This window comes from Gymnogyps californianus, chromosome 3, assembly GCF_018139145.2.
Source record: "Gymnogyps californianus isolate 813 chromosome 3, ASM1813914v2, whole genome shotgun sequence".
In the NCBI taxonomy this organism is placed as follows: domain Eukaryota; kingdom Metazoa; phylum Chordata; class Aves; order Accipitriformes; family Cathartidae; genus Gymnogyps; species Gymnogyps californianus.
In genome coordinates, this window is record NC_059473.1 from 125,959,937 (window position 1) to 125,983,355 (window position 23,419).

The 23,419-nt window shown below is 50.8% G+C and overlaps 2 protein-coding genes across 3 annotated transcripts in view; one reads left to right on the top strand and one right to left on the bottom strand.

Annotated features, from left to right (window-relative positions):
- Nucleotides 1-8,543, top strand: part of INTS9 (integrator complex subunit 9) — a 71,070-nt gene extending 62,527 nt beyond the window's left edge. For both annotated transcript variants that reach the window (XM_050893689.1, XM_050893690.1), the window contains 3 exons: nt 3,823-3,921; nt 6,274-6,411; nt 7,236-8,543. In XM_050893689.1, the coding sequence (XP_050749646.1) occupies nt 3,823-3,921; nt 6,274-6,411; nt 7,236-7,412 (414 nt within the window). In that variant the 3' untranslated portion in view covers nt 7,413-8,543. The remainder of the gene's footprint in view (nt 1-3,822; nt 3,922-6,273; nt 6,412-7,235) is intronic.
- Nucleotides 8,544-21,155: 12,612 nt separating this feature from the next.
- Nucleotides 21,156-23,419, bottom strand: part of EXTL3 (exostosin like glycosyltransferase 3) — a 34,560-nt gene continuing 32,296 nt past the window's right edge. The window contains exon 5 of the mRNA XM_050893685.1: nt 21,156-21,745. Within this exon, the coding sequence (XP_050749642.1) occupies nt 21,536-21,745 (210 nt within the window). The 3' untranslated portion in view covers nt 21,156-21,535. The remainder of the gene's footprint in view (nt 21,746-23,419) is intronic.

Here is a 23,419-nt window from a genome sequence, read left to right on the forward strand (position 1 = left end):
CTTCTTGCACCCTCTCTAGTGTAAGCCAAGAGCTGTTGCACTTATAAAACTTGGAGGTGAAGAGGGAAAAGGGAGAAGTTTGGAGAGGTGTCCCAAAAATCTAGAAAGAACTCACCGGTAGTCACCACTGCCAGTATAGCTGCAACTTGGATGTTAAAATACTGGCTGGTGTATATCTGTGCATGTCTGTCCCTGGGAAAATCCTCCATAGGACCAAGACCATGTGTGCTAAAATTCTAGTCCTCTCCTGATTCTATTCACTGATTATTCAGCCTCCATTTTTTTGACTGTATGAGTTTCAGATCCCATCCTCACTCATTGTTCAGCTCTTCATTGCCAACAAGAGGATTTTTGGCTGGTGACTGAAGACAGCATCCAACCTTAAGCCTAAGGAGAGTTGTCCCCGATGAAGGCCTTAGTAGAGACTTCAGAGTAACCTAACCCGTGTGCTTCGTTCTTCTTTATGAACAACTATGGTTTGGCCAACAATGGTGTTTGGGCTCACGTAGTATGTGTCAGATCTCATTTTGTTGTGGAAAATGCAATCCTACCAGAAAGGTTCAACTGCGCTTTACAGTAAAAATGTCTTTACTCTGTAAGAGCATAGGTGGACACCTCTGATCACGGGAGCAGAAGATCCCAACCTGACTCTTCTCTCCCTCAGCCATTACAAGGTTCACATCAACACTTGCAGTTTCAGACTAGAGAGTCAACGACACTTGTTTTTTGGTTGGTCTCTGTTTTAAACTTTCCTTAACAGGAGGGATTGAAAAATATCAAATACACAGTACACATAGACACACACACAGGTTTGTGTTAAGGCAGTCCAAGTGCTCATCCATAGGCAGGAGACTGATTAATGTAATGTTAGTTTTCAGTGCTGTGTGTCTCTGCTTTCGTGACTTTCCTGATGCCAGCATGTGGCATTAGACTTGTGATAACAACTGGAAGGAAGACGCATTTATTCTTGCATAGTGGGGGGCTTTTCAATCTCGTAGACAAAGGCATAACAAGATCCAGCAACTGAAAGTTGGACAAATTCAACCTTGAAATAAGACATGGTTTCTTAGCTGCAAGGAAAATTAAAGTTTGGAACAGCTTGCGAGAGGAAATGGTGGAGTTGCCATTGCTTGGAGTATAGACAAGATGTGCTATCTCTCTGAAAAGAGTTTCTTTAATCCAGCATTTTGGAAGAGTTCTGTGATTTGTGTGTGCAGGAGGTCAGTTGAAAGGAGTATAGCAGTGCTGTCTGGTCTTGGTGGGTGAGTTACTGGATGTGATTAAAAGACCTTTTTGATTTGGGTCAGTGAATTTCTGTAGTAAAAGGATTGGCCGCAACACGGAGAGGGCTGTGAGATGAAGCAATATCTTAGAGAAAATAAAAATGAACGTCTGTCTTACTGTCTTTTTGACTGTTAATAATTAAAGTGTTGCTATTTACCAACTGCGTGGTTAAAACCTGCATAAATGTTAATATTGAAGTATTTCAGTGGCAGAAGAGGACTTTGATTCTAAGCGGCTCTTTGTTTTTTAAGGATCTTTCTCTTTACAGTGTTTGTCATTTTGCCATGTATTCTTCATTAGAGCCCATTTTGTATCGATCCTCCTCTGGAAGATGGTGGGAATGGAAAGTGCCTTCGACCGCTGCAAAGTGCAGCATAACACACTGCTGCAAGTGTTACTATTTTTATGTCCCAGGGGAAATCTGAAGCAATGATTATCATTATATTTTCATTCTCTTAGCCTTCAACAACAAACTGTAAAGGCTGTATTCAAATTACCTGCTTTAAAGATCTTGAACAGAGTCCCAGACAGAAAGCAATTGGAATTGCTCCATGAAATTTTGATTTCTAAGATTCACCAAGTCTGAATATATGCAAAATTTAGGGGATTAGAATGCAGCCTTAAAATGTCTGTGTTTTTCCAACACAATCATCTATCCAAGTGTTTTATTTCAAGGAGGTGCTCTCACAATGTTGCTGCAGCTTTAATAGTGGTAGGTGAGATTTTCAGAAGTTACTAGAAGTAGCTGAACTTTGCTGCCAATGAAGCCGACAGAAAAGCCTTCTCAGTGCTTTGAAGGCAAAAGGATTAGGCCAGTAGCGAGCGCTTTTTGAAGTCAAGTTTAGTTGCTTCTGTATTCACAAGAATTAGAGCTTTGCAGTAATAGAGTGATCACCTACGTAATCATAATTTGCAGCAGACCAGAGTACTCGGCAGTAAAGTTTTGGTACCTGGAATTTCTTGAGAAGTGGCAGGGTTCAGTTGTTCTGCTTCATCCCTCTCCTGGTTTGGATCCTGTTGAAAATTCACTAGATGGTCTTTGGTAAGGAATTTAATCTTTCTTTGCCTCAGGTGCCCTGTCTCCAAAATGGGAATATACCATGCTTTTCTAAAAGTCATTCAGTTTCTCTTCCTGCTTTTCATGCATGGGAGCATCTCGCAAGCTAAAGAGAGCTGGTATTGCCTTGCTGGCAGGGCAACGATGATAGCTGGTTCTCCAGAGCTCTGCTCTGTGGATGTGCTACAGTAGATGGCTGAAGTTTCAAAAGAACTCCTTTGCCGGGAGATGAAGCTCTTCTTAATATATGGCTCCAACTGGAGGTGCCATGTGTTTGAAAATGAAGGGTAATGGAGTTTAGATGAAGGTCATCCTGTAGAAGCTCTTTCTACATGAGATGAGTTGATGGTCTGGGTGGGTTGCTGGTACAACTGTTGGGAAAAACAGCCAAGTAGATTCTGTCCATTTAAGTGTTACTTGTCTTCACAACTGAAAAGTCCTCCCATCCAGTGGTGTAACGCACGAGCAATCATAGCCATTTTTGTTTTGTGAGTCACCTGCAGGGTTTCCCCACAGACACAGAGCACACTTCACGCATCCCTGCCTTCAGGTCCACAGTGAATAACAGGAGCATGCTTGGCTGGGAGTGATACTTGGCAACTGCTTGGGCTGCTGGCCCATGCAGTGTGAAGGTACCTGTTTATCTAGGACTAGATCCTGGCTGCAGTCATGGACAGGACTCCAGGGCACCCGGTGCCCAGTGTATTGTCATCTAGAACTCCCTCGGAGGGAAAAAGGGAATAATTTTCTGTGTTCATGAGCACTGTTTTCTGCAGCGTTCCTTTGGAAACATGGCTGGAAGAGGTGCTTCCGAGCTGGCCAACTTCCGCAAGTCTCAGCAGGTGCAGTACTGCCCACTCCACATTCACTGCCAACACCCTCAATGCTGAGGATCTTGGGAGGTTGCCATTGAATTCAAAGATGGAGCCAAGACTAAATTTTCTTTCTTTCAGAGAAGAATTATACAAAAGGGAGTGGAAGGGTTTCTATGCAGTGTTGTAAGGAAAAATTTCAAACCAGTCAACAGAGCCATTGGGTTTTTAAGGACAAACCTTTTTTTTCTTCCAGCTATTCTGCAGCCAGAATGCCACAGCACTAAGGAGCTGAAAGGAAACTGGCTTTGATTGTTCATTGTCCAATAATGACAAATTACATTATGAGTTTTACTAATCAAAATTATTATTAAAGTAGTTGTTGTCTTTTTAAATGAGGTTTCTCTGTAATTGTTATATTTTGTGAGACTTGCCTTGGTTACTGAAAACCTCGTGCTACTCTGATAACGGTTTGAAAGTCAGTAGCTTTAAGAGCTGGAAGGAGGGCTAAGCAGGTGAGAGGAGCACTCTGTCATTGTATCAGTGGGTTTGTGTTTACAGTTCATTAGTCCATGTTTAAAAATACCATGCTGCCAATTTAAATCACAGCTGGATTCATACAAATTTTGAGATTATCACTTGCTGAACAAAATCCTTCTTTTGCTTTAGCTTGCAGATTCGCTTGTGCCCTTGGAGATTAAGCCTGGTATTTCCTTAGCAACAGTTTCTGCCGTGTTGCATACTAAAGACAACAAGCATGTGCTGCAGGTACAGTATAATGGGAAAGGGAGAAAAATATCCTTACGCTGGGTTTCCTGCCATCTGGGACCCCAGCTGTTCTCATGAGGCAACCCCTCCCAACAACTCTTTCCCCACCGGAGCAGAGTCCTTGTCAGATGCTTTGTCCTGGCATGTGCGAGTGAGGAATTACACCTAGAGTAGAGAGTGGGATGCGAATAAATCTCTCTGCCCTCTTTTTGTTGGCCATGTGCCTGGCTAAGATAAAAGGGGAAGTGAGATTATTCCTGAAGAGAGGCTACAAATCATACTGCTGTCTTCCGTAACCCGTACACCAGGATCAGCATCAGTCAGCCTCTCATGGACTTAGAATTGAGGGTCAGAAGAGAGAGATGACCTAAAACTTTAGACATGTGAAGGGACCGTCTTCCTTCAGTTGCTCTGTTCCCCAAGAAGCAGATTGTGCATCCTTGTACAAAGTAAGAGTATACACTCTCTTCCTACCATCTCCTTTAGGCTGACACTGCAATTCCTGGCATTAGTGCTCCGCAGAAGGAGATGATGTCTGGTGGACCTGCTCAGCAGTGGATGCCCCGGTCCCCTTTCTCCTTTGATGCATGAGCATTCAGGGAACTCAGTGAAGCCACGCTCTGCATGATGCTGCCTCTCCCGCTGGGCAGCAGAGCTGGGCTGGGCTCGCTGCACTTGGGAAGAGAGCCCAATACAGTGCTGTCTTTAATGCAGGGACATAAAGATCGGTTAAGGATTTATATCAGTGCACAGCAGACAGGCTGTCTTACTTTTTCCAAGTCAGTTCCCTAGAAACACTAGGCAACACTGAAAAAATTGAAGTATTGCACTGCAATTGGTCTGAGGCTGCTTTCTCCTATGTGCTATTCATTTATTCTCTTCTCTGCTCTGATTCCTGATGCCAAATAAACTTAGACCTAGGCTTAAAATGCCAGAGCCCTCATAAGTGGATGGAGGTAAGCTAGCACAGCGGTATCTGTCAGTGTTGGCTGAGCCTGGGACCTCTGGGAGTTACAGAAGCTGTGTGTAGACAAGCCCCAAAAACTCGATCTATGAACACAGAACCATGTGAGTGATTCATGCACAAATAACATGATACATGCATGTAGGCCCACCAACTAAAGGGAAAATGGTGGGTTTTGTAAAGGGACTGAAGTGCATCCCTGCTTGTGGAACTGGAGCCAGAGCAGGCAGCATTTCTCTCCCAAGGATGAAAAACACCCTTCCCTGGCTGTTGAAAGAAACACAGGGACATCACAGCAGCAGGTTCAGACATGATGCTACATGATGGGAAAGACATGGAGTTGAGAGGAGCCCAGTCTGTCACCTGGAGTGTACAAGGCACTGGGGTTGCTTCAGGCAAATTCCCTGTGCGTTGTGCAGACGCATCCCTGGCAAATGGTCTTGCCAAAATTTTGGAGAAATTTTCCCCAGCACCTTTTTTCCCAGGGACTGAATTGCTAGTTCACTGGGAAAGACCAGTGCTGACACTTCCCCGACCTAACTAACTTGGCGCAGAACACATGGATTTATTTTACACGATAATTTCCTCACCGTTCTTTTTAGAGGAATCTGGTTTTCATCTCCGTGAAATGGTCTTCCAGAAGTGCTCAGTTAACCCCACAGCTTGCCCGCACGCGCAGCACAGTGCCAGGTTAGCTACCGCCGCACGTGCTAACCCTGCCTCGCTCTCCCTGCTAACAGAGAAGGGTCTCAGGGGTGAGTTAAGGCAGATAGTTTTCTGAAGCAGCACAAAATTATACCCAGATCACACTCCAGTGATTTTTCAGGCGCTGCAGCATCTCTCATGCCTCCCTGTCTGTATTCAAGTTCTTCCTAAAGACTCACTTTTCTGAGGCCAGTGAGAAATAAATTACCCATTTTTCTCATTCCCTGAGTAGTTACTTGCTCTGAATTTGCCCGTTTCTCAACCTGTTGCATCTTTTAGAGTGTGATTTTCAAGGTATTGACTTCTTTAAGGCATGATTTCTCGAAAATATTGCAGAGTACTTGAATGCTAAAATAGAAAGCTTTAGTCTTGAATTGAGTCAGACAGGCCTTTTAAGATGACAGAAATTTGAACAGAACTGAATTTGACAGAAATTTTAAAATGATGGAGATTTGAACTAAAACTGCTAATTTATTTCTATAAATGGTGGCTTGTGTACGCAGAGCTGCAGTGGAGCCCAAGGCTGGGTTTCTGCTCTCCCCTTCAGCACTGCAATGTTACCCTTTAGTCACAGAAGACAAAATCAGTATTCCTTTTCTATATCTCATGTACTTGTTATTCCAACTAAATCATAATAAGCTGATGTGATTCACTGCATTACTGTGCACCTTCTCATCCATTAGCTCCCTCCAAAACCTCCGCAACCTCCCGCCAGCAAGAAGAGAAAGCGAGTGAGTGATGACGTGCCAGAGTGTAAACCTTTGAAGCCATTGCTGAGTGGCTCCATTCCTGTGGACCAGTTTGTGCAGACGCTGGAGAAGGTAATAAGGCACGTGGCAAGTGAGGTTCAAGCGGATTTCTACTAATCTCAATGTGCTGCTTTGCTAGCAGAGAGAGGGAAAATAATTTTAGTGTAGTTTGAAATGGAGAGGGGCTAATGAGCTAGCAAAGTACTTCAAGGAATTTCCCCCATGTAACTTTGGGACTCATCAGCTAATTTCCAATAAATTTGAACAGTGGGGAGGAGGTCTCAAAAGTATAAGTTCCTACAAAGTTTGTGAAGATGACATGACCAAGTGAAGAAGAGATCCTGGAAATGTCTCCGCTGATGGAGAAGCTTTCTGGGGAGCGGCAGGACAGGGGGCTTGGTGGCTGAACTTGCAGGCAGTTGGTTACTGCTCGGTGGAGCCCTGTTCTCGCCTGCATGACTCCTTGGAGAAACTTAGCAGGAAAAAGGGCAGGTTTGTCTGTGAGGAAGTTTGCCCTGGGGTTCAGTAGCTCTCCACTATCATCTTCTTTGAGGCAGTAATGTCAGCGGATGGTCATTTCTGTAGTTAAAGGAGCCATTTGTCCTCTTTGTCTCTCAAGATTTTGCAATTGCAGTGACGTGGTGTAGTGGAAAATGTTGGCTTTAGCCTCCCTGTTCTATAGTTTATCCATCTGTGTAATGAGGGTCATATTTAGCTTAGCCTATGCATGTTTCCTCTGCAAATCCCAGAGATCTAGGATATCTGCAATGGCACTCTGTATTTTGTAGCTGTTCTCCCCTCTCCTCCCCCCTGTGCCCTAGTCCTTCATCTCTACCTGTTTTCCTGAGTTGTAGTAACATCTCTGTCTTCTACTCCCTCCCCAACCCTACATCTAGCATGGTTTCAGTGATGTGAAGGTGGAGGACACAGCCAAGGGCCACATCGTACTCCTCCAGGAGGCGGAAACCCTCATTCAGATTGAGGAGGACTCCACACACATAATCTGCGACAACGATGAACCTTTGAGGGTGAAACTGCGTGACCTGGTTCTCAAATTCCTGCAGAAATTTTAGCTCATGGACATCATGCTGCTCTGCAAGGAGAGACCCCAGAGCACCAGAGCTAAGAGCTTTCCAGAGGGTGACCCCAGGGAGAGAGAGAATTTCTTGATTCAAAGAGACCACAAACCACCTTCCCCTTCATGGAGAAGCAAGGAAGTATTTTTAATATCGATCTCTTTTTTAAATTTTATTTTTAACTGGTTTTGGAATACTTTGGAGGGGATTCCTGTTCTGTAAAATTGAGAGTTGGAATGTTATAGGAGACATGAACTGCAGAGTAAATAAATACTGTATATTTACAAGGTCAGGGTGAAATTGTGTGCAGATGCAGACATTTCTCTGTGTGACCCTCTCAGCAATGTATGCCCCGGTCCTTTACCTGAGAAAACTCTGTAGGAATATTGAAACAATGGCCTTAGATATTGAGAGATTTCTTTTTCTCCCCGCTGCTTCTTCCTGGTCACCAGATCCAATTTCCTGTCTGTTCCTCCATCTGCGTTGGGCATGTGTATTTCACTGGCACGAACAGGAATGAGAAAGCTGGTAAGACAAAGATGATAAAAATAGAAAAAGGGGGCTATGCTGGACATGTAGAATAGCTTCGAAGCGGCAAGAGCCTGGCCATTCCCTGCAAAAGCAGAGGGATTTTGGAAAAGTTAGACGCTTTAGCAGTGCAAGGTGTTTATTGATGCCGCACCCTCACCTGTTATGACCAGATTTGTCCACCTAGCTCTAGGCTCTTCACTGAGACACGCAAAGGACTGGTTTCTCCTGAGTTCCTCCATCATCAGTGGAGGAAGTATCTCAGGAAGATGCTTTCAAAAGTACATAAAGTAGTTAAACTCCTAGTGCTCATGAAAAACCTTTGAGATTTAAGTGCCTCTTGTTTCTACCTTGCGAAAACCTGTCCTTTCAGCCCCCACAATCCCAAATCCTGGTTGAAATACTGAGTCATTTATACAAAGCCGTCTATACTGCAGACCTGGGGAGGTTTTTCACTCCCAAAATCATATATTTGGGGCCTAAACTTAGTTAATAGTATGGCTTTTAAAAGCGTCCGATTTCTCAGATTTACTGCTGTTTGTTTTTTATTGGATTGTTTTGTATTTATTTGGTGTTAAAAATAAAAAGCATAGTAAGACTGCCAAGGAGGAAGCACATTCTGTGGTTTATAAAAGCATCTGCATGCCTATTGCACATCCGCCTGTGCGTGTATATACACATTCGTAAAATATAACTACTCCTTCAGTTTATAGCTTTGGGGAGATTAAGGCAGTGGAAGAACAGCTCTGTAGTAAAAACCATTTGCTGTTGCAGTTTCCACATCGTACACATTAAGGATTTCTATTCGACTGGATGTACAGACTCCAGCATCCATACCTTTGCTTTGTGTGTATGTCGTGGGCGTGAGAGAAACAGCATCATTAATGTGACAAAAAACTTGTTGCAGTAGCATTAATCCTCATAAGAGTTTACCACATTTGCAGGAGCTCAGCTTCTTTATCATCACTCGAAAATAGAATAAAAGAATTGGACATATTTCACCTTGTAATTAAATCTCCAAAAAGATTATTCTTAACACACAGAGGCCATGTGATAAACTCAGCTGAGCTGAGGAGGCAGGGCGAGAGCGAGAGGGAAGAGTGGGCCTTGTGATATATGCGTCCTTGAGAGCGTCTTTCAACTTGTTACCTAGACCAGCTCCAGCATTGGTCCCAGTGCTCCAGAGCCTTCGTTTTGTGAATATACTCATTTGCATTTATAATTATAAGGGACTTCACTTGTTGCTTCAAGAAGCCAGACCTGAGGCGGTCCGTTAGTGCTTGTTGCCTCCAGCTTGGCTGAGCACGGGCAGTCCAGCGGCGTGCCGGTGGGCAGACCATGAAGGCGGTAGCTTCTGCTTGCTGAAGGCTGTGCTCGAGCAACTGAGTGTTAGGAAATCCCAGTCAGCGTGCTGGCATGGAGGACTCGCAGGGCACCTTGCGGGGAGCGACCGGCAGGTGTAACAATTCACCACGAAGAGCTTATTTTGGGGCAAAGAACAAGGAAAAATCAGTTTGCCAGCTGTATTGGGTTTGCGTGGCAAGGTTTTGGTGGGGGGGGGCTACAGGGGTGGCTTCTGTGAGAAGATGCCAGAAGCTTCCCCCGTGTTTGACAGAGCCAATGCCAGCCGGCTCCAAGACGGACCCGCCGCTGGCCAAGGCCAAGCCCATCAGCGACGGTGGTAGTGCCTCTGGGATAACAGATTTAAGAAGGGGAAAAGAAATTACAGGGGAGTAGCAGTTGCAGCCAGAGAGAGAGGAGTGAGAAGATGTGAGAGGAACAGCTCTGCAGACACCAAGGTCAGGGAAGAAGGAGGGGGAGGAGGTGCTCCAGGCGCCGGAGCAGAGATTCCCCTGCAGCCCGTGGGGAAGACCACGGTGAGGCAGGCTGTCCCCCGGCAGCCCATGGAGCTCCACGGTGGAGCAGATATCCACCTGCAGCCCATGGAGGACCCCACACCGGAGCAGGGGGATGCCCGAAGGAGGCTGGGACCCCGTGGGAAGCCCGCGCTGGAGCAGGCTCCTGGCAGGAGCTGTGGCCCCGTGGAGAGAGGAGCCCAGGCTGGAGCAGGTTTGCTGGCAGGGCTTGTGACCCCGTGGGGGACCCACGCTGGAGCAGTCTGCTCCTGAAGGACTGCACCCCGTGGATGGGACCCACGCTGGAGCAGTTTGTGAAGAACTGCAGCCCATGGGAAGGACCCATGTTGGAGAAGTTCGTGGAGGACTGTCTCCCGTGGGAGGGACCCCACGCTGGAGCAGGGGAAGAGTGTGAGGAGTCCTCCCCCTGAGGAGGAAGGAGCGGCAGAGACAACGTGTGATGAACTGACCGCAACCCCCATTCCCCGTCCCCCTGCGCTGCTCAGGGGTGAGGAGGTGGAGAATTCGGGAGTAAAGTTAAGCCCGGGAAGAAGGGAGTGGTGGGGGGAAGGTGTTTTTAAGATTTGGTTTTATTTCTCATTATCCTGCTCTGATGCGACTGGTAGTAAATTAATTTTTCCCCAAGTCGAGTCTGTTTTGCCCATGACGGTAATTGCTGAGTGATCTCCCTGTCCTTATCTCGACCCACGAGCCTTTCGTTATATTTTTCTCTCCCCTGTCCAGCTGAGGAGGGGAGCGATGGAGCGGCTTTGGTGGGCACCTGGCCTCCAGCCAGGGTCACCCCACCACACCGGCACAGTGAAAGCACGCCACAAACCTGAAATTCCTCCTCCGTTTTTCCTGATGCCTTTTGGGAAAGGGGAAGCAAATGCAGGAATTAGCACTTCGTGGCTGCTTATGAACCACAACGCCGTCCCCTCCTTGCAGCCGTGCGATGCTGTGCTTCTGAACCACGGCTGACCTTCCCAGCTTGGCTCTGCCAAGCTTTTGGGTCAGTGTGGGCTCCGGCCCGTGACTTTTCCCCTCGCCAAACTGCTGTTGGAGGCCACGTGGGTACGGTTGAGCAGAGCTGCGACTCCCTGGTGGTAAACGGGCTCTGAGTGCTCGGTTCCCATGACCCAAGGAGTAAGAAGCATTAAAGCCCAGCTACAAAGAGTCAAGAAGACCTCGGCTGGGGTAGAGACGAGTTGTAGCTACCTGTAGTCAAGAGGATTCCCTTGAGCCAGAACGCAAGAGCTGAGCTAGCCGGGTGCTGAGGCACCCGGGGCCATTTCTATGACATTTGTGTGGTTATACGACATGGAGCCCTGCAGTAACAGGGCTGCGGATTCACTGACATGAAAGAGTTAATCGAGCTCTGTGTTTCTCTGGCTCTGCAGGTGTATGAGGGCGGGAAGGCGAGAGAGATTTGCTGTCTTTGCTGAAGTTACGCAGTCCAACCAGCCTTGCACATCAGGGAGAATAACCTCCTGATGTACTCATCCAGCACGGCCTCGTTACACAGACAGTCAGGTTGGACAGAGAGACTTTACCGATCTCAAGGTATTAAGGAAATATTTAAATGTGAAGAGTGAGACAGCCTGTATCGGCCACAATAGCTACTCCATGGGAGTGACTAGTGTATAATTGGCCCAAATAAACCCCGCTGCTCTCAGTTCCCCATGGAAATCCCTCAGTGCTGCCTAACTTGACAGAACTAGAGAGATCCAGTCTAGTCCTGCCTCTGATGGATGATTTTGGACACGTTCCTGGCTTAGCGCCTCACTTTCCTCTTATGTGAAATAGAAATCCTACCAGCCTCCTTTGCAGGCTGCCTTGAGCCAGCGGAAAGCTGCTGCGGCAGAAGTCGTATTAAAAGCTCAGCGGTTTGAAGGTAATTCGGGAACTGGGAGTGGGCTGCTGTGCTGATTAACAGGATCGGAAATGTACTCACGCTCAAGTTAGTTTTTTGCTTGGTTCACGACTGAAAGACAACTGATGCGATTGGGCTGTCACGTCAAAACCTTGATTTGAGGTGCAAAGCTCTGACTCCTACCAGTAACAGCCATGCTGATATTTGATAAAATATCAGGTCATCTGGTAGCTAATGGCTTTCCAAAGGCTTTCCCATCCTCCTGGGGGGGGGGAAATCAATTTAAAAGTTTTTACATTTTTCTTCTTGTCATTTTGGACAGGAAAACTTCTTACTGCTCCAGTCCAGCATCTGAAAACTGATTCATTTCTTATAAACAGAAAGGTTGTGCCTGCTGGAAAAATAAACATACTAGGGGGGGATTCTTTAATGAAAAATCTTAATTAAACTAGCAAAAATAAGTGCTTGTTCATTCTGCACAGAGGAAGAAAATTAAATAGCATTTCTTCAGGCTGGGTCAGTCCTGCAGAGGTAACCATGGCAGCCCAGGAGAGCTGTGAATGGAGGAGGTGGAATACGACGGATGGCAAATACGTTTTAACCAGAAGATGCACGCTTCAATGGACAAACAACAGCAAAGGTACTTGGTTTCACTCTCTTTCTTCCAGAAAGGAAAAAAAAAACCAACCCATCCCCTTGGCCACCATGTGATGCTCATTGTGCCACGGCCACCCGCAGTCCCCGTCACCACGTGTGAGGTGGGAGTCCCACATCCCCTGCTGCGCTTCACCGGCCTCTCTCTGCGGCTCCCCTAATTGAGCGCAAGCAGTGGTGCTTGCGGCTGGGCTGCTTCTCAAGCAGCCGCTTCCCCGGGCTGCACCTTGGCCCCTGGCGAGTCATTCATGCTCAGTGCGCTTCCCAACCTGTGCGCTCCCGCAGCGCAGCCGGGGCTGCATCGCTGGGCTGGGGAATAATGGGGAGAAAAGGTTAAAATCAGCTTTTGGCCCTTGGATGGCTTTTATGGAACGGATATTCCTGGATGGAGAGAAGTATATTGTGTTTTCTTTCTAGTAATATGTCAGCCTTAAGAAAAACAACTGGACCAAGTCATTTAATTCCGGGCTCATGCTGTCCCCCACCATGCCCAGGCACAGTCAGTGTCACTGCGGATCCGCTGGCCCCGGTGCCACCTGATGAGTGCCCCGAGCCACACCAGGGCCACCTCCTTGGGGACCTGGGCACGATGAACAGAGGGCAGCTGGAGCAAGGTGTTGAGTCTGTGCCCCATCGGCAGCTCAGCCTTTGGGAGGGACGGGGAAGCTGAGTGCAGAGGGGTTTGCATTCAGCTGCATATCATGGCCCGGGGAGGCTTACAATGAGGAAGGGGGGTCAGATCAAACAGGTCCCCGTTTACCCATCCCATGCGACCCATCACCTGAGACCCATGAACCGGGACCCCATCCCTTGGGGACCCATCACCTGGGACCAGTCGTCTCGGACTCATCACTAAGGAGCTACCGCTTGAAACCTGCCTGGGCCCCATCATTTTGGGGCCCCATCATCAAATCTTACGGCCCACAAAGAACAAGCCAAGTCTCTCCCTGCCACCTTAGGGTTACAGCCAAGCCCCCCAGTCCTGTTCTCCAGGGCATGCCATGGGGACCTATGTTCTGAGGAGGCAGCTCTGTGGGCTACAGGGGATTCTCATCCATGGGGACACACTGCTTCTCCCATGAGGATGCTTGGGGGCCTTGGGGCGCTGCCTGGGAGCAGAGGGCAGCCCTGGCCAGGAACCAGTGGCAGGTAACACGCCCTGGGTAAGGCTTCGTTAGGGTCGGAGATCACGGGCCACATCCTGCGTCTCTCCCGTGGACTGATGCAACACAGTCAAGTGGCTGCACCGTAGCAGGCTCCTCAGTCAAGAGGGATTAATTCAGCCCTAAGAGGCAGGGATGCTCCCAAACTCCTGTTTCAGAAGTCACGGCGTCAGTTTGCTGCGTTTTTACTGGCAGGGTTAAACGATTAAAGGCTCTTTGCCTTGATTACAGCAAAACATTAAATTATTCCTCCATCTTTTCTCTCCCTGGGTCCTATCCCTGGCTGTCCCTAGGACACGTTCCTCTCCTTGTCCCTGAGCGCACGGAGGGGGAATGTCTCCATCTCAAGCTTGGCGAGACCGGGCTGCCGTGGGTAATTAAACCTACGCGAGTGAATGTCCTGAGGCAGCACATAATTGTGCGATGAGGCCAAGCCGTGGGGTTAGCAGGAACTCCCTGGTGAGAAAACCTCTAACAACCAGCCGGTTCCTATCGCAGCAATACCCAAACGTGCAAATACTGGCCTCCCTCTTGGTAAAACTTTGCATTATTATTATTTTCTTGATATTAGTGGGTACTCGGTAACAAAAAGGGTGAGGGATGGAGCAAAGCAGCCCCGTGCCGCGTGGTGCTACATGGAGAAGCCCAACCACACACAAAGACATCACAACTTGTCTTATTTTTAAGTTTTATTATCATGTTGGCAGCAAAACATGTGCGGAGCGAGAGCTTAAAAACCCGCTACGCAAGATAGCAGGGCCCTCTGCTGAGAAATGCCCGCAAGAAGAGCATCTGAAAGGCTTGAAAACCAAGACGGTAGGAAAGGGTGTTACACCTCACTTCTATTTTTCACTCTGGAAGGGAAAAGGAAAAAAAAAAAACCCCAAACCTGTTGGGTTTCTGCCACAGTGCTGCTCCAGGACTCGCTGCACCCCCGGGGCAGAGCCGGGCTCCGGGGAGGCGTTCACAAGGACCGGTGGCGCTTGATCGAAGGTTGTTTTCTTTTTTTTTTCCTACATTAAATTACTCAGTGGGTTAAAATGAACGGTGACAATTATCCTTCCCTTGCAGGCACAACACTGAGCGCAGCATAGGTCTTTTATTAATTGCCTGGCTAATAACTGCTCATTTCCCTCTGACTGCTCTTAATATTTACTATTTTGAGCCTCTAAATCACAGTGTGCTGCCGTCGGCCCGGCGCACGCATTTACTGGGTGGCTGCAGGTGCTTTGCGGCAGGGCTAACTGCCCGTTTCACTTTCCCAATTCCTTCTTTACCTCTCTGCAGCCTTTTGGTTGCACCACGGGCAAAACCCTGCTTCGCCCAGGGGTTTTAAGCCAAGCCCAGGGCTCCTAATACCCTTAATAACATGCTTTAGCTTTTGGTCAGCCCTGAAGTCTAGATGATCCTTGTATGTCCCTTCCAACTGAAATTCTATTCTATTCTATTCTATTCTATTCTATTCTATTCTATTCTATTCTATTCCTATTCTATTCTATTCTAATTTTATTCTGTTCTATTCTATTCTATTCTAATTCTAATTCTATTCTATTCCAGCTTTGTATTTCCACTGCAGCCGAGTGCCATTGCCCCGGGGCTAAAAGCAGGACCCAGGGAGCGAGGCGGGTGATGGGTGACCCTCTCTGTGCGTTGGGCACCCACGGAAACGCAGCAGCCCTTTGCTTTTCAGCCTGCTAACAACTCCAGAATAACTTCTTAAAACACTGGGGATAAAATCCTCTTTTTCTTCCTAAAGCCTTTCATGGTCCGTCGCAGGCAGCAAGCCGGAGGTATAAATCCTGCACAGCCCGCACATCGCTTAGCACAGGCCCAGCGTCACACTCTGAAAAATTATATGGATGTCGGGATTTATAATGCCCCAACAGCACCAGCGCTCCCCTCTCCCTGCCAGTCCCGCTCCCCACAAGGCCACATGCTCCTGAATTTAAGCCTTTTGTTGTTGTTGTTTTAAACAGGAAAGCGATGCCGGGCTACGTTGGCTGCCCTGGCCCGTGGGTGGAAAAGCGCTCATCTAATTAACCTGGGAACGATGGACCCAACGTGACCTCCGCTTTGGAATGCCGCTGGTGTCCGGCCCTGCAGGAGCGTTCTCCTGCATTTCCAGCTGAGGAAAAAAAAAACCACCCACCACAGTAATTGCCCTATTCCTGCCTGTCTCGGCGCGGCCGGGGCACAAGGCAGGGCCGTGGGAGGGTGCAAGCATCCGCACCGGTGGCTGCAGGTCCTTCATCTGGGCTCTTGCAGGAGCTGGTTGCTTTTGTGGCATTGACGGGCAGAACGGAAGCACGGGGAGCAAATTCAGTGAAATATTGCTTTTTATCAAGGAATGTGTTATCTGGAAGGGAAAACTGAGGGCAGTTTTTAGTGTAGAGGAGTGGAGTGTAAAGCACTCCCCCCCCCCCCCAGCTCCCTCCTGGTAGAAGGGAATGAATTATTAGGGGGATTTATCCCCTCCTCCTCTCCCCTGTGCCTGTTCCCCCATCCCGAGGTACAAACCCTCATATATAGGGGGAAAAAAAAAAAAGAAAACCAAACAGGAGCCGTGATGCTGTGGCTCGTCCCACCAAGGTCACCTTACTTACAGCTGTAAAAATTATTTGCTTTAACAGGAGATTTTTATCTGCTGTGTAAGGGCTGGAAAAGCCCCACGAGCGAATCCGCTACAGTCGAGCCAGTGCCCAAGATGCTGCTGGGCTTCATCGGGGAGCCGGACCCCCGAAAGAGCATCCCACCACTGCAGCCAGCTCAGCGCCTTTGAGCGTGGTTTTCTGTGCCCTTACAGCGACGTCCCTGCCTTCCAGCAATATTTTGGGGGAGACCCCAGGCATTTGGGAGGCAGGTCCTGGGCAGAGCACCCACCTCCTCCCTTCTGGGATCAAAATAATTTGGGGTTTCCCTGAAGCCTATCCTGGAAATAAAACCAAGCACAAACACTCCTGGTAGGGAAGAGCCTTCACCCCAAGGCAGTAAGGAAAATAAAGGGCACATTTCCCACGGGGACAGCAGCAAGGGCAGGTGACCCAGAGGTGAACAAGCAACCACGGCGGAAGCCGGCTGCTCAGGAGGAAAGGCAAAAAAAACCCGCAGAAAGGAAGAGAGAGGAAATCCAGCGTCGCGCGGGAAATCCTGTGGGATTTCCAGCCCAGTGTGGAGGGGGAGCCCATGGCCCACGGCACAGACAGCCCCGTTCCTCCCCTCTGCCTCTCCCCGCAGGGCTGAAGCTGGTGGAAATCTGGTTAGAAATCACACAGATCCGGTTGGTTTTTCCAGCTCAGCCTCCTGCACAGGAGAGGGACCGGGAGCATCCCCCGAGCCAGCGCTGCCTGTGAGCACCATAGGAAACAGCCCCCCAAATTCCCTTGTTTCAGGATCCCAGGGCAGGGATGGGAAGGTTTGCCATCCCACCGCCGGCTCGGCTGCCATTTTCATTGCCCAGAAATATGCGGACAACTCTTCCCGTGGTGCCTTTCAGCATCGCGCTGCCCCGGTGCAGGGCAGAGGCCCCAGGGCCGTATCCTGCGAGCAGAGCAGGGCTCTGGGGAAGGTCCTTTTTGCTTGGCTGCGATTTGAATCGGCGATGCAGAAATCGTTTCCAGCCTCCCCCGGATCCGCCGTCCTGGCTGGATGTCCCCCATGCCACCAGCAGCCTTGAGTCACCGTGGCGGCTGGGATGCGATGTCCCCTCAAGTTACACGGGGCTCCAAACCCCGCTGGGGCTGGACCGGGAGGTCTCTTGGCCCAGCCATGAGCTCACCGAGGGATGCAACAGGCTTTAGCACCAGACGCTGCCATCCTTGAGGGGTTTCCACCATTCCGGACCAGCTCACCTGCCCCTTGCTCCTGCTCCCTCGGGAAATGCAAGCCTGGGGAGATGCTTGTTTTCGGGGTGCCCCAGGGCCACAGAGTAGCCCTGCTGCTGCAAGCCCCGTCCTGGTGCCAACCCCTCTCTCCCAGCCCCTGGCAAAGCAGGCACAGAGACGCTCTCAAGTTAAACTCTCCATTTATTGGATCCTTTTACAAAAAAACTCAACATTGTGCTCGTGTTGAAAGAGTGTTTCTTTTCTTTCGGTTTTTGTGGTTTTTTTTTTTCTTTTTAAACCTGGTGCTCACGGAGCAGTTGTTAGCACAACCACGGCGCAGGGGAGGGCAGGGGCTGTGCGACACGAACGGGGTACGGGGGGGGTCCGTGTCACCGCAGACGATGCTATTTACAGCGAATGTGAAAAAGACCTCGCTCCGCACCCAGCACCCGCCGGCTGCAACCCCTGGTCCTGGGTGAAGCGGCAGAAACATTGGGAAGGGGAAAAGGCCTTTCCCTTGGGAAAGGTGCAGCCACCGGGAGACCTTCCCCTCTCCTCAGGGCTGGGGTGGCAGAGATCGCGTGCCCCAGGCTGCTCTGTGCTGGAGCTGGGAGGAATTGTACAACCTAACCTGAGCTTCGGAGTTACCCTGGGACCCCCTGAAAATCACGGGACAGCGATGGGGAGCGAGGGAGGATGTTCGGGACGGTGACACGGGCTGGACCGCTCTCCAGAAATGCCCCTCTCCTCCCCGACGGTGGAGGGAAGTGTAAGGACAACTCAGATCCTGGGATGTCTCAGGAGCAGAAAGTCGGGGCGTGAATCAGGAGTCTGTACTCCGGAGGGGTTCTGGTGGCTATTTGGGAAGATTTGGGAAAGAGCCACAGCAGCAGAGGACCGGGAGGGACAGCACCAGCCCCGCGGGTGGGGAAGGAGATGCTCTTGCAGGCATTTAGTTTCCTTATGGCACCCCGTCCCTCCCAAGGCTGCTGCTGCCCAGCACGTCCCCCCCCAGCAGCTGCCATCAGCGACTCGCAGCACCCGTTTACCCCTTCACCCCCAAATCCTCCCCGTTTGGGGGGGCGGGTCTCAGCAAGGAGGAAACCATCCCACAACGCGCGCAGCGATCCCATCACGCAGCCTCTCCCCGCACAACCACGACGCTCCGAGCCTGACCCCCGGCTACCGCAGCACCGGGGAGCCTCCAAAAAAAAACCAACACTTTGGGCAAGAGTTGAGCGCGTGAAGAGCCTGGGAGGAGGAACAATTTGGATTTCCACCGCTGATCTCTACGTTTCTACCGGCCTCGAACTGAAACGCGCCAACGGAGAGGAAGAAACCCCCAACCTTGGGCTTGCTGCCAGCTCCGACTGCAGCCCAGCACCGAGCCTCGGCAGACCCCACGCCCCCCCCACCCCGGATGCAAACGGCAACGCAAATGCTTCAGGTCACGGCCCCATTTTCCAAGCTCCCTGCATTACAGTCTCTCACCAGAATAATAAAGTTTCCCTTAAGGTTTTTGAAAATAAGTTGCTGAGAAGTGTATCTCTATTTATATAAAGTGCAATCCACAGCTGCCGGCATCCGTCCTTACTCCCGTTTGACTCCTCCTGTGCGGGCAGAAGGGTGGGAAAGGCAGAGCTGCCTCCACCCTTGGCTGACACCAGGGACCTGTGCTGTACGTGAGCGGCTGCATCGCTGCTAACGAACCACCTATTAACGAGGGGAAAATTAAAGCCAGCGGCAGAGGAGCGTCAGGCCCCTTGGGGATGCTGAAGCTGGTGCGGGTGCTGATGAGTGCCACGTTTCCGCTCCGAGCAGGGGCAGAAAACATCCTTCCGGGGTTTCGGGGCCTCGCAGGAGTCTCCAATCACATTTTTCAAGAGACTGTGAGCCTTCACGTGCTCCGTTCTGAGCACCTGATGTTGAAACAAAAAAAGAGTGGAAAGGAAAAAAGACACAAGGAGAGGGAAAGATACCTTGATCCATATTCCGCTGCGGTCTGTAGTGCTGGTGAAGGCACGAGCCGTCGGCTCTGCTGGGGACAGGCTGCCCCTTCCCTTCCCCTTATCGAGGAGCAAGTGTCGGTGCCCCCCAGCCGCAGGGCTGACACGAAAAACTGGCTGAAGCATGGCTGGAGAGGCCGCTTAATACCCCAAAACGTGGTGCAGGCTGCAGGAGAGGAGTGCGGACAGGGCTGACCTTACCAGTGAGCCCAGGAGCTGCTGACGGACCATCCCTGCTCCTCTTTTGGGACACACCAGAGCTACAACCAGGTGGTAACATCCTTCTGGTGCAGGGTGCTGGGATGCTGAGCTGCAACCTGCCACAGCGGAAGTCGGGCCAGGAACGCCGGGGACATTGAGGCGAATCACACAAGTTTCACCTTCCCGTCTACCCAGCAAGAGCTTCTCCAGGCTGCCCTTAAACATCTGGGACGCATTGAGGGAGAACATCACACAAGAGGGGGCAACCTGTGTCGTTCCCTCTTGTTACAGGCCGGGATCGAAGCAGAACGGAGCAGCGAGTCCAGCACAGAGGTCGGGCGATCACACGGACGTAACGGCGTTTCGCGTTGGTGGGAGAGAAACCAGCTCCGAAAACAGCCCCGTGAACGTGATCCCGGCGGCGTCTCCCAGCTCACGCGAAGGAAAGCTCTTGGCGGGATTAACCTTCGAACGCAGCCCAAAGCCAGGGCATGAGCGTGGACGGGATGGGGCTTTAAGGCAGTTATGCTGAGGCCCGTGGGCAAACCCGACGTGGGCACGTTTCGCTCTGGGATGGAGGATGAGGCAGAGCGGGGACTCCGGCCCACGGCGCAGCCCCGACTCGGGCACGCACAGGCTGGGCTGGCGCTTCGCTTCAGCTCTGCTGGGCTGCACACAGATTAAGGGTTAGTGTCTTCTCCTTCCTCCACTCTGCAAAATGCGAAGCGATCTCAAGAGAAGGCCCCGATATCCCGACTCCAGCACTGAAAGCTGAACTACTGCCCGCTCCCCCAGGCAGGGACCAGGCACCGCGAAGAGCCGGCTCTCGGCAGACTGCGTCCACGCTTGGATGCTTTGGGGAAAGATGTTTATTTTATCAGCAAAGGCTTGTGTAGCTGATTTCGGGGTGCTACTGGAGCAGCTCTCCAGGGCCAGTGAAGGAGGCCCTGAAGGGCAGGAGGAAAAGTCCCAAAGCGCTTGTGAAAAGGCCAGGCCAGACTCTGAGACTCTCCGCAGCTGCCTTCGGTGCTGCAGCAGCTGTAGAAAACCGCAGGCTAAGGCACCCCGCTCGAACGCACGAGCCTGGGGCACTGCCAGCCCCTGCTGTGCTGCAGATGGATCATTCCCAAGCCCCAAACACGCTCCCTGTTTTCGGAGGTTTAGCAGTGCCTGCGGTGTGCCGCGCGGGGTGGAAAAGGACACCGAGAACAAGACCACAGCAACCGAATTCCCCCGGGGCTGCGGCACAGGACCCGGCGCGGTGCTGGGAGCCGGGGAAGGACCCTCCGGGACCAACCTCTTCCCTGCTCGCCCCTCTCCGAGGGCAGGGCTCAGGGTGGTGAGCAGAGCAGAGCAAAGAGCTCGTCACCAGCCGATACCTGAAAGTTCTCAGTAGTAGCCACAGGGCAAGAGGAGCCAGGACGTGGTGAGCGGGAGGGGAGGAGAAGGGCTGCCCTGCGGGAGAAAGGATGGGGACAACAGTGGTGAGCGGAGCTGCCTTGATGCTGGGAATAACCTCTCTGCAGTCAAACACCTCCAACCTGGCCTTGCTACGGTCCCCCTCGAGTGGGCAGACAGGTCCAGAGGGGAAAACGGGGTGGGGGGGAAGAAAGGAGAAAAAAAAAAAAAAAAAAAGCCTCACGCGGCAAATCTAAAACACTTTCATTTTAAATAACAATAATTATAATTAAAAAGAATGGTTGCCCTTGGCTAGCGAAGGGGCAGAGCCACTAGCCAACGTGCCATTCCTCAGTGTATGATCCTAGGGAGCGTCTTTACAGAAGCCGTGAGATCCTGTTCCCTGTCGCTCGGTTCGAGTCGCTGTGGGGAGAGCGGGAAGGGAGGGGGAAACGTGCCCGTCCAAATCCAGGACGTCCCTTTTGCTCCGCGGGAGGGAGGCCGGAGTCAATAGCAAAAGGCTTTTTGCACTCGCAGCCCCGTCAAAAAAGCCACCCTCCGCCCTCACCTGCCTCCGGCCGAAGTTCGGAGAGCCGAGGGCGACCGGCTGCCTCCCGCTTCTAGATGAACTTGAAGCATTTTGTCTTGTCGTGGGGCAGGCGGGTCTTGAAGAGGACCGAGTCCACGCGGAACTGGGTGTACAGGAGGGGCATGTACCCGTACACCTTGACGAAGAAGTTGATGCACTTGTGTCGCTCGTGGAAGTGAGAATCGTCGTGCGAAAGCGCCTGGGGGCACCCGGGGCAGCGGAAAGTCCAGCGGGAGGTCACCTGCAATGAGCGGGACAGAGACGGTCACTGACACGCTGCCCACAACACCCTGGCCGGGGGGGGGGACACCTTGCCTGCGCCCACGGCACTGCGCGGGGGGACTTGGCTTGACGTCCTGCGTGACATGCCCCAGACCGGGCACAGATTTGGCCGTGCTCTCCTCGGCTGCTGGGTGTCCCTTGGAGGGTGTCCAGGCAAGGGAGGACGTGGTCCACACCAGCTCTGTCAGAGCAGAGACGTAAAGGGGGACAGGATGATCTACTAACGCTTAGTTACTTTTTTCTGGTTTAATGTTTGAGAAGCTGTTTCAGGAAAAAAAACACCTTGAGAAAGGAACTCCTTTCTTTTCACCAGCTACAGACAGAATCACAGAATCACAGAATGGTTTGGGTGGGAAGGGACCTTCAAGATCATCTAGTTCCAACCCCCCTGCCATGAGCAGGGACATCTTCAACTCGATCAGGTTGCTCAGAGCCCCGTCCAACCTGACCTGGAATGTTTCCAGGGATGGGGCATCTCCCACCTCTCTGGGCAACCTGTGCCAGTGCCTCACCACCCTCAGTGTAAAACATTTCTTCCTTATATCTAGTCTGAATCTCCCCTCTTTCAGTTTAAAACCATCACCCCTTGTCCTATCACTACAGGCCCTGCTAAACAGTCTGTCCCCATCTTTCTTATAAGCCCCCTTTAAGTACTGAGAGGCCACAAGGTCATCTCCCTGGAGCCTTCTCTTCTCCAGGCTGAACAACCCCAACTCTCTCAGCTTGTCCTCATAGGAGAGGTGCTCCAGCCCTCTGATCATCTTCGTGGCCTCCTCTGGACCCGCTCAAGCAGGTCCATGTCTTTCTTATGTTGGGGGCCCCAGAGCTGGACGCAGAACTCCAGGTGGGGTCTCACCAGCGTGGAGCCGAGGGGCAGAATCCCCTCCCTCGACCTGCTGGCCACAGATGCTACAGAATGAGGAATTTGGGGCGCCTCTTGTTTTAGCACCCAGAGTAAGATCTTCGGAGGGGGCTCCAGTTTTCAGGAGGTGCTGAGGGGCCACCCGTTGATTAAAGGGCCTCCTTGTCTGTCTTGAATCAGACATCCCATTGCAGTGCCCTTTGGTTTTGGTCTGATTCTCCTCTAAGCTGCACCAAACTCTACAACCTCCACTTCATAGTGGCTTCAGATGGGAAGACCACCACACAAAAAAACCCCACCCATCATATTTATGGCCAAGACCCATCTCCAAGGCAGCTGGCCTGCGACGGCGAGACATATGCAGGGCTGTAAAGATCAGTTTGCCAGTAGTGACAAAGAGCAGAATGATCTGCATCTGAAATTCACGCTCAAAATTGTGACGTTCACTTTGTTATCACAGGGCAGGGAAATCTCAGCTGGGCTGCAGTGTTTGGACCAACAGCCCGCCGCAGGCAGATGAGCCTAAATGTCTCTGGAGAGCTACACAAAATCAGCAAGGAAATCATTCCTGCTTGTGCTGTATGTTATGGAAAGAAGGAAATTTGTCTTTTCAGGATCAGCTGCTCAGAAGGGCCTTTGCTGAGCCAGGAAACCCTCCGGCCTGAGCTGCAGCGTAAGTCAAACCCCAGTTCATCCGCTCGCCATGGCGGGGATTTGGCTGCTTCTAAGGGGTGCAGTGCGTTTTCATACCTTTTTGAACACGCACTACAT